Genomic DNA, 12,779 nt, shown 5'->3' with positions numbered 1-12,779 from the left:
AAGCAAGAACATAAACATAATTAAACATACCATTAAGTAATTAGTCAACTTGTCTGGTCACTTACCTTTAAACACTTGAGTGACCCAGCGTCCTTGGAGCTCTGAAATTGGCATAATGGCACCCAAAGGCTGGATCAAGCCTATGATTGCAAGAGTTGGCTTTTCCAGGTTAGGAGGGAAGATATTTTTATATAGGGATACCTTGTTTTTGACTACTTGAACAGAATCTTCAAGAAAAGGAAAGGCAAAAGTATAGCCTGTGGCAAAGATAACAGCATCAATGTCATCCTCCCTGGAGCCATCTTCAAATAGGGCGGCTGTCTCTGTGAACTCCTTCACATTTCCTTTCACCTTCACCAAGCCAGAAATTATACGATTTGGCAGTTCATCATTCACTGTTGGATGCTGACTCAGAGGTCTGTGAGTGGTGATAAAGATCAAAAGGAGAAATGAGAGTGAGATAGAATGTTAGTAACGTAAGTAAAATTCTACTTTGATGGAAGTAGTTAAACAATATGTCAATGGTCTCTCTCTTGGTCTATCCATGAAATGTGGGAAAGGTCTAATATACCAGCTTGGAACAGATCTGGATCTCAGAGCAGAAGTTGGGCCCTAGATGGCACTGAAAGAGAAGATGTTGGAGAAGTAAAAGAAAAATGGTCTTATTTGAAGAGTGTATCTATGGTTTCTCAAGGAATAGTAATATTTTCAGTGATATGAAATGGCCACAGGCCTATAGTTTCTTTTTTTTTTTTAATTTTTTTTTTCAACGTTTATTTATTTTTGGGACAGAGAGAGACAGAGCATGAACGGGGGAGGGGCAGAGAGAGAGGGAGACACAGAATCGGAAACAGGCTCCAGGCTCTGAGCCATCAGCCCAGAGCCTGACGCGGGGCTCGAACTCCCAGACCGCGAGATCGTGACCTGGCTGAAGTCGGACGCTTAACCGACTGCGCCACCCAGGCGCCCCAGGCCTATAGTTTCTATCCATATATCAATAGGTCTATAAGACTGGACTATCAGCGTTCTTTTGAGTCTTTTTTCCACTTTCAAACCACCACGAGCTAGAATTAGACCATCATTTTGCAAGCTGTGTAATAAATTACATGTATTTAGCAATTTGTAAATGGATTCTATATACACTCATTTATTTGAGCCTTACATAAACTCAGTGAAAGACCCAGCACAGGTGTCATTATCCAGGTTTTAGAGATGAGGAAAGTGACTTGCCCAAGGTTACATACAGTCTAGGATTTGAAATTTTATATCAAAATGTTTTGTTTTTTTTTATGAATTCCCTTGGGATCCCCTGGGCCTGCCTGTTAAGTAATATTTCCTAGAAACAGCATTTATCTTTCTCTCCAAACTTATTCCTTTTCACAAATAGTACCACAATCCACATAGTTTTCCAAGCCACAAAACTGTGAGTCTTCTATCTGTTCACATGGGCTTTCCCTTTCTCCTCTTAATATCCTCAGAATAGTTTTATCTATTCTCTGTGTTACCTGGACTGTTACAAGGGCCTCCTTCTCCATTCCCCTTCAGTTATCTTCTACATCATTTTCGGAGTAGTTGTTCCAAAATGTATTTATTATTAGGTTACTCGCTTGTTTAAAATCTTTCAATGGCTCTGGACTGTCTTCGCTTCAAAAGTTTTATTTAGCAGAGGATACACAGGTTTTGTTTTTTTTTTTTTTTTAATTTTTTTTTCAACGTTTTTATTTATTTTTGGGACAGAGAGAGACAGAGCATGAACGGGGGAGGGGCAGAGAGAGAGGGAGACACAGAATCGGAAACAGGCTCCAGGCTCCGAGCCATCAGCCCAGAGCCTGACGCGGGGCTCGAACTCCCCGACCGCGAGATTGTGACCTGGCTGAAGTCGGACGCTTAACCGACTGCGCCACCCAGGCGCCCCTACACAGGTTTTAATGTACCTGTTCAGTGAGGCTGGAGAGGTACTCAATCACTCTTTGATCTTTGCCATTTTATTATAGTCCAGCCAAACCAGGCTACGTGCAAGTCCAAGAGCAAAATGTATTTTTCATTATTCTAAGACCTTGTACTTAGAATGCTACTTCCTTACCCTATTTGCTTGACTATGTCTTATTGTTCTAAAACCCCAATTCATTTTGTAATCACTGAAGTCATGGATGCTACAGTTTCCATAATTGGGTGAAATAAATGAGTGAAAAGTTGTTGAAGAACATAGTCTCAAACTATCACCCAACTGATTAATTTCAAAGGAAGAAAATCTTTACAAAGGAGAAACTGGTATGTGCCACCTTATTCAAGGCATCAAATTTAACATCATTAGTACGGGATAAACTGATGTCATGTGGCTCCTGATGTGATCTACCAAGAAGGCAAAACCTGTAAATATTTGTAGCAAAAATGTTTCCCCTGAATATAGTAAAGGTAGAACAACTATGCAAGCCCAAATTTTGAGACTTTTTATAAAACAAGTGGCTCGATTCTTTTAAAAAAATCTATGTCAAAAAATGGTGAATTATTTCAATTGAAGAGATTAAAGAGATATGACAATAAAATGCAATGGGGTAATGGGAATGCAAGCTGGTGCAGCTACTCTGGAAAACAGTATGGAGGTTCCTCAAAAAAGTAAAAATGGAACTACCCTACAACCCAGGAATTGCACTATTAGGCCTTTATCCACGGGATAGAGGTGTGCTGTTTTGAAGGGACACATGCACCCCCATGTTTATAGCAGCACTATCAACAATAGCCAAAGTATGGAAAGAGCCCAAATGTCCATCGACAGATGAATGGATAAAGAAGATGTGGTATATATATACAATGGAGTATTACTCAGCAATCAAAAAGAACGAAATCTTGCCATTTGCAATTTTGTGGATGGAACTGGAGGGTATTATGCTAAGTGGAATTAGAGAAAGACAAAAATCATATGACTTCACACATATAAGGACTTTAAGACACAGAACAGATGAACACAAGGAAAGGGAAGCAAAAATAATATAAAAACAGGGAGGGGGACAAAACATAAGAGATTCTTAAACATGGAGAACAAACCGGGTTACTGGAGGGGCTGTGCGGGGGAGATAAATGGGTAAGGGGCACTAAGGAATCTACTCCTGAAATTATTGTTGCACTATATGCTAACTAATTTGGATGTAAATTTTAAAAAATAAAAAATAAAATAAAAAAAAATAAACCCACACTTACATGATCAATTAATCTGTAACAAAGGAGGCAAGAATCTGAAATGGGGAAGAGACAGTCTCTTCAACAAATGGTACTGGGAAATTTGGACAACTACATGCAAAAGAATGAAACTGCACCACTTTCTTGTATCATAAACATAAATAAACTTAAAGACCTAAATGTGAGACCTGAAACCATAAATGTCATAGTAGAAAACATGGACATTAATCTCTTTGACAGTCTTAGCAACATTTTTCTAGATAGGTTTCACAGGCAAGGAAACAAAAGCAAAAATAAAGTTTTAGGACTACACCAAAATAAGAAACTTTTGCGCAGTGAAAGAAATCATCAACAAAATTAAAAAGCAACCTACTGAATGGGAAGATATACTCATAAATTACATATCCAATAAAAGAATAAAATCTAAAATATGGAAAGGACGTCTATGACTCAACATTAAAACAAAAACAAAAAATTTTTAATTAAAATTAAATTAAAAATTATTTAAAAAGTCAGGAACCTGAAACAATTGTTTTACACAATGTATAAGTAGGAAGAATTTCAGGAGCAGCATGGTATGATCAATTGCTATTTAAAATATAATTTAATGTTTAATGTTTTATTTTAATATAATTTAATGTTATAATTTATTTTAATGTTAATATAATGTTGCACAAATATATACGCAATGCTGTATATTTAGACATGAATGGGGGTGAGGAGGAGCCTGGGAATCTAATGTCAACATGTGGGGTGTAATAAATAAATAAAACTTGAAAGTTAAAAAAAAAATGCAGTGGGGTAATACCTGAAAGGATCCTGGATTTAAAAATAAAAGAGCTATAAATAGTATTATTAGGACAACTTAGGAAATTTGAATGTGATACATTAGATAATAGTATTTTATTAATGCTGAACTTCCCATGTGATCATTGTATTATGTTTATGTAGGAGAATGCCCTATTTCTTAGGCAATATATGCTAAAGAATGTAGGGTAAAGTGTGTTAGAGTGGCTGTAACATACTCTCAAATGGTTCAGGAAAGAATATGTAGTATTCATCTATGGATGGATGGATGGATGGATGTGATATAATCAGATGGATAGATGGGATTTACTTATCTTCAGAGAAAGGGAGAGAGAGAAAGCAAATATAGCAAACTGTTACTAACAGGTGAATCTAAGTGAAAGGTGTATGGGTGCTCATTGTACTTACTATTTTGTAGGAAGTAAATCTGAGCATTTAAGAGGATAAAAAATTGGAGGGAATATATCAAACTCAACACCCAAAAAACAAATAATCCAGTGAAGAAATGGGCAAAAGACATGAATAGACGCTTCTTCAAAGAAGACATCCAGATGGCCAACTGACACATGAAAAAATGCTCAACATCACTCATCATGAGGGAAATACAAATAAAAACTATGAGATACCACCTCACACCTGTCAGAATGGCTAACATTAACAACTCAGGCAACAACAGATGTTGGCGAGGATGCGGAGAAAGAGGATCTCTTTTGCACTGCTGGTGGGAATGCAAACTGGTGCAGCCACTCTGGAAAACAGTATGGAGGTTCCTCAAAAAGCTAAAAATAGAACTACCCTACGACCCAGAAATTGCACTACAAGGTATTTATCCAAAGGATATGGGTATGCTGTTTCAAAGGGACACATGCACCCCAATGTTTATAGCAGCACTATCAACAATAGCCAAAGTATGGAAAGAGCCCAAATGTCCATTGATGGATGAATGGATAAAGAAGATGTAGTATATATATATATATATATATATATATATATATATATATATATACACAATGGAGTATTACTTGGCAATCAAAAAGAATTAAATCTTGCCATTTGCAACTACGTGGGAACTAGAGGGTATTATGCTAAGTGAAATTAGTCAGAGAAAGACAAATATCATATGATTTCACTCATATGAGGACTTTAAGATACAAAACAGATGAACATGAGGGAAGGGAAGCAAAAATAATATAAAAACAGGGAGGGGGACAAAACATAAGAGACTCTTAAATATGGAGAACAAACAGAGGGTTACTGGAGGGGTGGTGGGAGGGGCTGTGGGAGGGGAATGGGTTAAATGGGTGAGGGGCTTAAGGAATCTACTCCTGAAATCATTGTTGCACTATATGCTAACTAACTTGGATATAAATTTAAAAAAATAAATTTAAAAAATTGGAGGGAATAAAGCATTCAAAATCAGCTTCTAGAAATGCTTTCATAGTCTACATCCTTGACTGTGTGGACTCCCATCCTTCATACCCCCATAGCACTCCATGCATTCATCATATTCTATTGTCTGTCTCCTCCTTAGAGTATTTAAGGTAAAATCCATTTTTAGAGTCTGACATTTATTGTGTGATCTCAGACAAATTAGTTTCTCTAAGTGTCAATTTTTATAACTGCAAAATGGAAATGAAAAATAGTACTAACCTTTAGGGTTGTAATGAGGATTAAATGAGATAATGTATTTAACTCCAGTCTAGCACTATGCTTGTCTTATATTAAGTCCTCAAAAATAAAGTGTTGTTATTTGTATTAGCATTACTATTAGGTCTTTAGTCTCTGTGTTCTCATGCCCCGTATAATGTTTGGCTCATTACGCGTGTTCAGTATTTGTTGGATAAATGAATGAACACTGCCCTCTGCTCCCATTTTGTTGTTTTTACTGGGCATCATGTAAAAAGAACTTGTGGGGTGCCTGGGTGGCTCAGTGGGTTAAACATCCACCTTCAGCTCAGGTCATGATCTCATGGTTCGTGAGTTTATGCCCTGCGTTCGGCTCTGTGCTGACAGTTCAGAGCCTGGAACCTGCTTTGGATTCTGGGTCTCCCTCTCTCTCTGCCACTCCCCTGCTCGCTCTCTTTCTCTCTCTCTCTCTCTCAAAAATAAAATAAAACCTTTAAAAAATTAAAAAGTTGTATCTGAGGAAATAATAAAATGGTTAAGGTCAAGGAGAGTCATAGCTTGAAGATTACAGATGAGTAGATCTTGGACTCCTATGAGGGCAAAATAGAAATCTGATCTCAGATCTGTGGATTTTCTTTCTTTTTCTTTTTCTTCTTTTTAGGAATCTTTGCACTCAATGTGGGCCTCAAACGCACAACCCTGAGATTGAGAGTTGCATGCTCTTCCAACTGAGCCAGCCAGGTGCCCCACAGATCTGTGGGTTTTCTTAACGTATGGGTAGGGGTAGTTCTGTTAACCTGTGCCAACAGTCCTTGTTCTTGTGCCTTGGCTATTACTGCCCCACCCCCATCCTGGTAACATACCTGTGTTTAGGCTTTAGGCCAAACATTTCATGGTCAAACCTTTGGTTCATCTTTTTCTCCCAAAAATTGTTTGTTAATGATTGACCACAGATCCTCAAAAGAAAATGTTTAAATCGAGAAGAGACTAACACATCAAGGGGATATCCATAGTCTGCTACACGATTCAGGATCCAAGACCCTCTCCTGGTGCTGAGGAAAACCTGGGGCATGGAAAAAAAAAATGGTTTGCTTTTGCCATTCTCTGGCTCATGATCCTTTGATAGCACCTGCTCTCTTCAAGATTAAGTCCAGACTCATTCATCTCTCTTTTTAGTCCCTGCACGATCTTTGTTTTATTCTCTGCAGTTTTCCTTCTCAAACACTATGTGTACAATTAGATTAGAGCATTCACTAAGAATGTGTCTTGCTCTGAACCACCACTGCATTTCTGCTTAATGGCATTATGCCTCCTTGAAAAGTCGCCTATCCTCTTAATTCTCCAAAGCCTATTTATTGTTAAGATCCAGATCAAGTCTGCCTCCTCCGTAAGACACTACTGACCATTCTGGCTGACAATTTTCTCTCCATCCTCTGAGCTACTCTAGCACTTACCACCTGTCCAACTCATTTAAAATTATGGAGCAGTTGAGCTGAAAGCAATTGCACATCATTTAATCCAAAACCTTCAGCCTTTTTTGCCTTTGACATTGTTAGCACTATTACCAACACAAAACAAAACACCCCCCAAAACCCCAAAACAAACCCACACCTGTTATTTATCATTTATATCCATATTAAAACTTTTTACACTCATTTCTGTCTCTCCAAATGTGTTTCCTCCACGGTGGGGGGTCTAGCATACACATCTTCTAGTCTCCCCAACACATCATCCTCATTGTTTCCATTTATTGTTTCCATTTATTGAGAATTATGACCTGTAAGTGATTGTGCCAGGGCCTTTATCTATATTTTATTTAATCAATACAACAGTCCCTTGAGGTAGTTCTTCTTATCCTCATTTTATGCATGAGAAGATGAATAACTTGCCTGAGATCATACAGCTAGTAAATGAAAGGGCTGAATATCCAACTCAGGTCTGAGTCACCCCAAATCCTGTGCTGCTGAAGAATTGTTTCACTGACTGCTTAAAGGAAAAACTGTAGATCGCTAGTCAAACAACAGGAAGCTGATAAAGTTTTGATATTCAGTTACTTGGCAAAAGTACCTCCTTCTCTACAAGACTTTCTGGGGATGTAATTACCTGCTTTATGGTCTTTTGTCTAAGCTCTTCCATAAAACGGTGACCTGTCTACAGAGGGATGATAATGTACTTTACACATACCTTCTCACTGATGGTAACCGCATGGGCTCTCATTATTGAGCACTTTGACATATCATAGTCTAATGAGTATGCATGGTCCTAGGAATCACACAGCTTTATGTGCAGTCTGTATAACTTTTGTTATAAAAGTATATGAGTCCTATAAATGCTCAGAGTCTCAATTAAAAGGCTCCCTACATACAAAATTGTGACAATAATACATCGCAAGGCTGTTGTCAGAATTAGTGTTTTTGCAAAGGGTGTGGCATATGGTAAACATTCAATAAATGCTTAATGGTTATCATCATACTTCTTATTTCAGTTTTCTATCTATACCTAGTTTTAACACCATACTTATAAGAAAAAATGATTTCTAAGAAAAAATTGTGAGGAAAGTTGTTTTATAAGAAACAGATATGTTCTCTTCACAAAAGCATTATACCACAAGAATTATTATACCAAAACTTCCTTGATATACTGAAACTTACAGATCCACTTAAATTTTTTGATTTACAAACAAATTCTAATAAATACAATTTAATACATAAAGCAAAAAGTTAGAACCTGGCAAGTGAGTGTCTTTGGCTTGCTTTGTGGGATGTCGGCACTGCCCCTGCCACGCAGACATGGTTTTGCTGTGCATTGTCCCGGCCATTCTCAGACACAGCCACCTTATCTCCACCCGCTCTAGATGCTTTGTTCTTTGGCAATCTACAGTTCCTCAGTGCATGGAAGTCTCAGCGCCCTTATAACTGACCATTCAACATGTTTGGATCCCTACCATATACCTTGCACAATCTTTGATCATTACACCTACACACATTTTAACCCTTTTTTTAATACCAATTTCCTGATAAAGCTTGTTGAATTGATGCATGGAATAACATATGAAATTACTTTTGTGGTGATGGATGGGGATAATACTGAGAAGTGTTATTGAATGGAGTTTCTGAGTAAAGGTCACTTAACAAAGTTGCAGCATTAAACTTCTATTGAAAAATAGTAATTTAAAACATATTTGTGGAGAAACACAGCTTAATTAAAGTTACTAGAAAATAACCAGACATTCCCCTATTGCCAATAAAGTTATGATTCAATAAAGACATGAATAACAAAATGTAACAATGACACATCTTTTTCTAGGAATTTACAATGAAGGCACTCTCTTCCTAGTTCAAAATCTATGATAAAAAACAAAAAAGACCTCTAGGACATAGAAATTGCTTTAGGGTGAATGTCCTTCTATTACTGAACTGTATGCAGAGGCTGAGGCGAACTTGCATGTACCGCAGTGTGGATGCTTTCCATACTGATATCCACGTTATCTTCGGAAAGATTAGACTGCTTCTTTTTTTCCATTTGGGAAGAGAAGAGGAAAATTCCCCCACCATCCTATGAGCACAAAGCCTTCAGCTAAACCAGTGTGCTTTCCTTCACGTAAGACTGTGGCACTTCTGCTGTCCTAAACAAGAGCCACACTCTGAAGGCTGCATTCGACCAAACTCCCCAAGGAACTGCATGGTCTTTAAAGTCAGAAGCACATTCAGAAGAGACAGCTGATTGGGATCACTGGGATTCTTTAGTGTGAGGTCAACTGAATGATGGGAATCTAACAGCGAATGTTGGCTCCCTCATATCATCAACATAATGTTGCCAACTGAGGTCACAGAGCCAAGCCCTGTGTTTGCTGCTATATGGGCTATACGAAGAGGTATTTATACTCTATGTTGGGTCCACATACATCTTCTTTGGTGAAGCAAAGTAATTTACTGATTCAAACCTGCTTGGCTGTGTGGGAAATTTCCACAGCCAGATCCCCTCCAGAATTTCCAATGCCAATTACAATGACTCTCTTTCCAGTGAAACTCTCTGGATTCTTATAGTCCCGGCTGTGGAAGTACTGTCCTTTGAACTTCTCAATTCCTGCAGGGGAAGGGAAAAGAATTATCCGATGAGGTTTATCTGCTGTCATTTGTCAAATCATTCATTCTGTTAGCGGTGTGTAGAGTTTAAGCACACATCTCCATATAGTCTCCCTTTACACAGCTGCACTCTTGCCTTCTGAATATATTTGCCTATTTTCTTTTCTCACAGTCTCAGAGCAGAATCTTGTGATTTCCTTATCATGAATAGTCAGCTTAACTCAGGATCTGTTTATATTTTGGACTTGTGGACTCCCAAATCCAAACTCCTTCAGAAAATCTCCATTATCTTTTGTCTTTTCATCCTCTTTAAATACCTACTTTTGGGGTGCCTGGGTGGCTCAGTTGGTTAAGCCAACTGACTTGATTTCCCTCAGGTCATGATCTCACGGTTTGCAGATCAAGCCCTGAGTCAGGCTGCTCCATGCCGAGGGTGAGGAACCTGCTTGGGGTTCTCTCTCTCCCTCTCCCTCTCTCTCTGCCTCTCCCCTGTTCATGTGTGCACACACACATGCTCGTGTGCATTCTCTCTCTCTCTTTCTGTCTCAAAAGAAATAAATTAAATACTTCCATTTCAATTGGAGTTTATATGTTTTCATATACTCTAGAATATAATAAATAGAGTGCTTTATTTTTTTCAAAATGAAAATCCAGGTCAAAGACTATAATTAACTTCTTTCTTGAAGTTTTAATTTCTTCTTTAGAAACTCAATATTCATTTGTTTCCTCAATTGCTGAAAAATCCTTCAACCTTCAAGTTCATGTTCTTTCTTTTGATCCTTAGAAAAACTAAGGTTGTTGTGAAACCAAAGATGGAGCCTTCTAATTTTTCTCTAGTCCCCGAAAATAATGTTATTTCTGCCTCCCAAATGGCAATAATCAAAGTCACCCCAACATCTTTCAGGGGAACATGTAGAATTATTATAAGCCCTTTTTTCATCCCAAGGTAGGAATCACTTAGACCACCATTTTCCCATTCCTCAGAGATCAGTCACGGGTATGGCACACAGGCTTCCCTCCTTGTAAACTACTCACCAGGGAAGCTTTCCAAGGGTAAGTGAGCATTGGTGTGATGGCCGGTGCAAACCATGACTCCATCAAAGACATTTACCTCCTTTTCCCCTTCAGATTCTGTAACTACCTCCCATTGGCCTGAAGTGGAGAAATCAGGCTGCTTCTTCACACTGCACACAGTGGTCTGAAAGAAAAGTGATAGCTACGGGATACTGTAACCATAGCCTGTACAGTGGACATCTTCCCTGACATGTCTCTCTTTGCAGGGTATTAACACATATGATATCACATATGATATCACAAGTATGATATCACATAATAGAGCTAATGCAGGAATATTTAATTTTCATATTTCACAAATAAGAACTTTTTTGTTTGGGGCTGGGGTCAGAGTGAGAAAACTCCCGTGAGGCAGGCTAAATAAAATGGCAGGATAATGCCGCACTCTCCCCTGCTTCTAGAAAAGTGCAAATTACTAGTTCTCTTAGACCAGTACCTAAGATGTCATGCGACACTCAAATAGAACTTCGGCTTCTCCAGTGCTTCTGAGACACCCATGCATTAAGTGCCTATTCCTCCCCTGACCTCCAGACAAGTCCTATTTGAAAGTTGTTGAGGGGTGCCTGGGTAGCTCTGGGGCACCTAGGTGGCTCAGTCAGTTAAGTGTCTGATTTCTGTGCAGGTCATGATCTTGCGGTTCATGAGTTCGAGCCCTGCGTCAGGCTCTGTGCTGACAGCTCAGAGCCTGGAGCCTGCTTCGGATTCTGTGTCTCCCTCTCTCTCTGCCCCTCCCCTGCTCATGCTCAGTCTCTCTCTGTCTCAAAAATAAATAAAACACTAAAAAAAAAAAATTAAAAAAGAAAGTTGTTGAGAGAGTAGATCCAAATAGTTCTCATCACAGGGGGAAACAAAAAGGTAGAAGATTTAGGCTTTTTGCCAGTTGTCAGAAATATCTGTGTTGTTGTTGTTGTTGTTTTGTTTTTTATGGCCATGGTTAAAGATGACAGAAAAATCATGGAAGACTTAACAGTAAGGAACCATTGGAGTGATCTAGTACAACCATCTTGTTTTACAAACAAGAAAATTTTTACAAACAAGAGACATCAAAGTTTAGGAACTTACTTGCCTGAGGTCACAAGTTGATTAGTGGTAGAGCAAAGACTAGAACTCAAATTTTCATTCCCCATTTCAGTGTTCTTTCTTCTACACCAGAGTTAACTTCTTGGCTTCCTCAATAAGTTCCCGATAACTGCTTCACTGGGTTGTTGTGATCACATAAAACTAATGCATTGGCAAGTACTTCAGAAAGTATAAAAGGCTAAGCAGTAGCAGGTAAGTTGTGGCGGACTGAGAAGGTTTTAAGTTCCCATATCTGTCAGTTCCCCTCTCTAACTGGGAAAACATTTCCCCTCATTTGTTTTATTGCAATTAAATAGTATAAAATGAAGGAATGGAACCATTCTGGCAGGTGGCTTCCAAGATCTGAAGCCCAAAATATACAGAAAAAGGACCTTTCCATGGATATATTTCAGGCACAGAGAAGACATAGGAATAGAGTTGTTGTCTGGATAGGATAGATATATGGGCATATTAAGCCAGTCTTTACTTGTAAACACTGGTAAATGAAACCACATTATTCATTTATTTGACAACTTCAAACACAAAGACACTCACAAAATTTCCTACCTTCAATCGAATATATTTTAGAAGATCAAATTCTTTGGCATACATCCTGAAATACTCCAGGACCTGGGAGTTGTGCATGAAGTTAGGATAATGATCTGGGATGGGATAGTCACTGAAGCACATCATCTCCTTAGAAGTATTGATGATCACTGATTTGTAAATGCTGGCCCTTCCTTCTTCAGGATTTTCCTACAGTAAATAAGAAGCATTCATAGCAACTTGAGAATTAACTTTATGGTTTATAAACAGTCACTAAACATTTGAAAAAGTTTTCTGAAAGAAATGCCAATGAAAAAGTTATACAGACACATACATCCCTTCACATCTCCAGGTATTTGTGCCCTTGGGTAGTCTCTTCCTCTTGAATCTGAGTGGTCTCTATTA

At 38.3% G+C, this 12,779-nt stretch overlaps 1 protein-coding gene across 1 annotated transcript in view; it reads right to left on the bottom strand.

Annotated features, from left to right (window-relative positions):
• Positions 1 to 12,779, bottom strand: part of FMO5 (flavin containing dimethylaniline monoxygenase 5) — a 34,351-nt gene that overhangs the window by 5,407 nt on the left and 16,165 nt on the right. The window contains exons 3-7 of the mRNA XM_047085793.1: positions 12,396 to 12,584; positions 10,731 to 10,893; positions 9,554 to 9,696; positions 6,474 to 6,673; positions 66 to 418 (exon numbers count right to left, since the gene is read on the bottom strand). Coding sequence (XP_046941749.1) covers positions 66 to 418; positions 6,474 to 6,673; positions 9,554 to 9,696; positions 10,731 to 10,893; positions 12,396 to 12,584 — 1,048 coding nt within the window. The remainder of the gene's footprint in view (positions 1 to 65; positions 419 to 6,473; positions 6,674 to 9,553; positions 9,697 to 10,730; positions 10,894 to 12,395; positions 12,585 to 12,779) is intronic.

This window comes from Lynx rufus, unplaced genomic scaffold (assembly GCF_022079265.1).
Source record: "Lynx rufus isolate CCGP_SWC_20201006 ecotype Redwood Valley unplaced genomic scaffold, mLynRuf1.p SCAF_2, whole genome shotgun sequence".
Classification (NCBI taxonomy): domain Eukaryota; kingdom Metazoa; phylum Chordata; class Mammalia; order Carnivora; family Felidae; genus Lynx; species Lynx rufus.
This window is presented reverse-complemented; position numbering and strand designations above follow the sequence as displayed.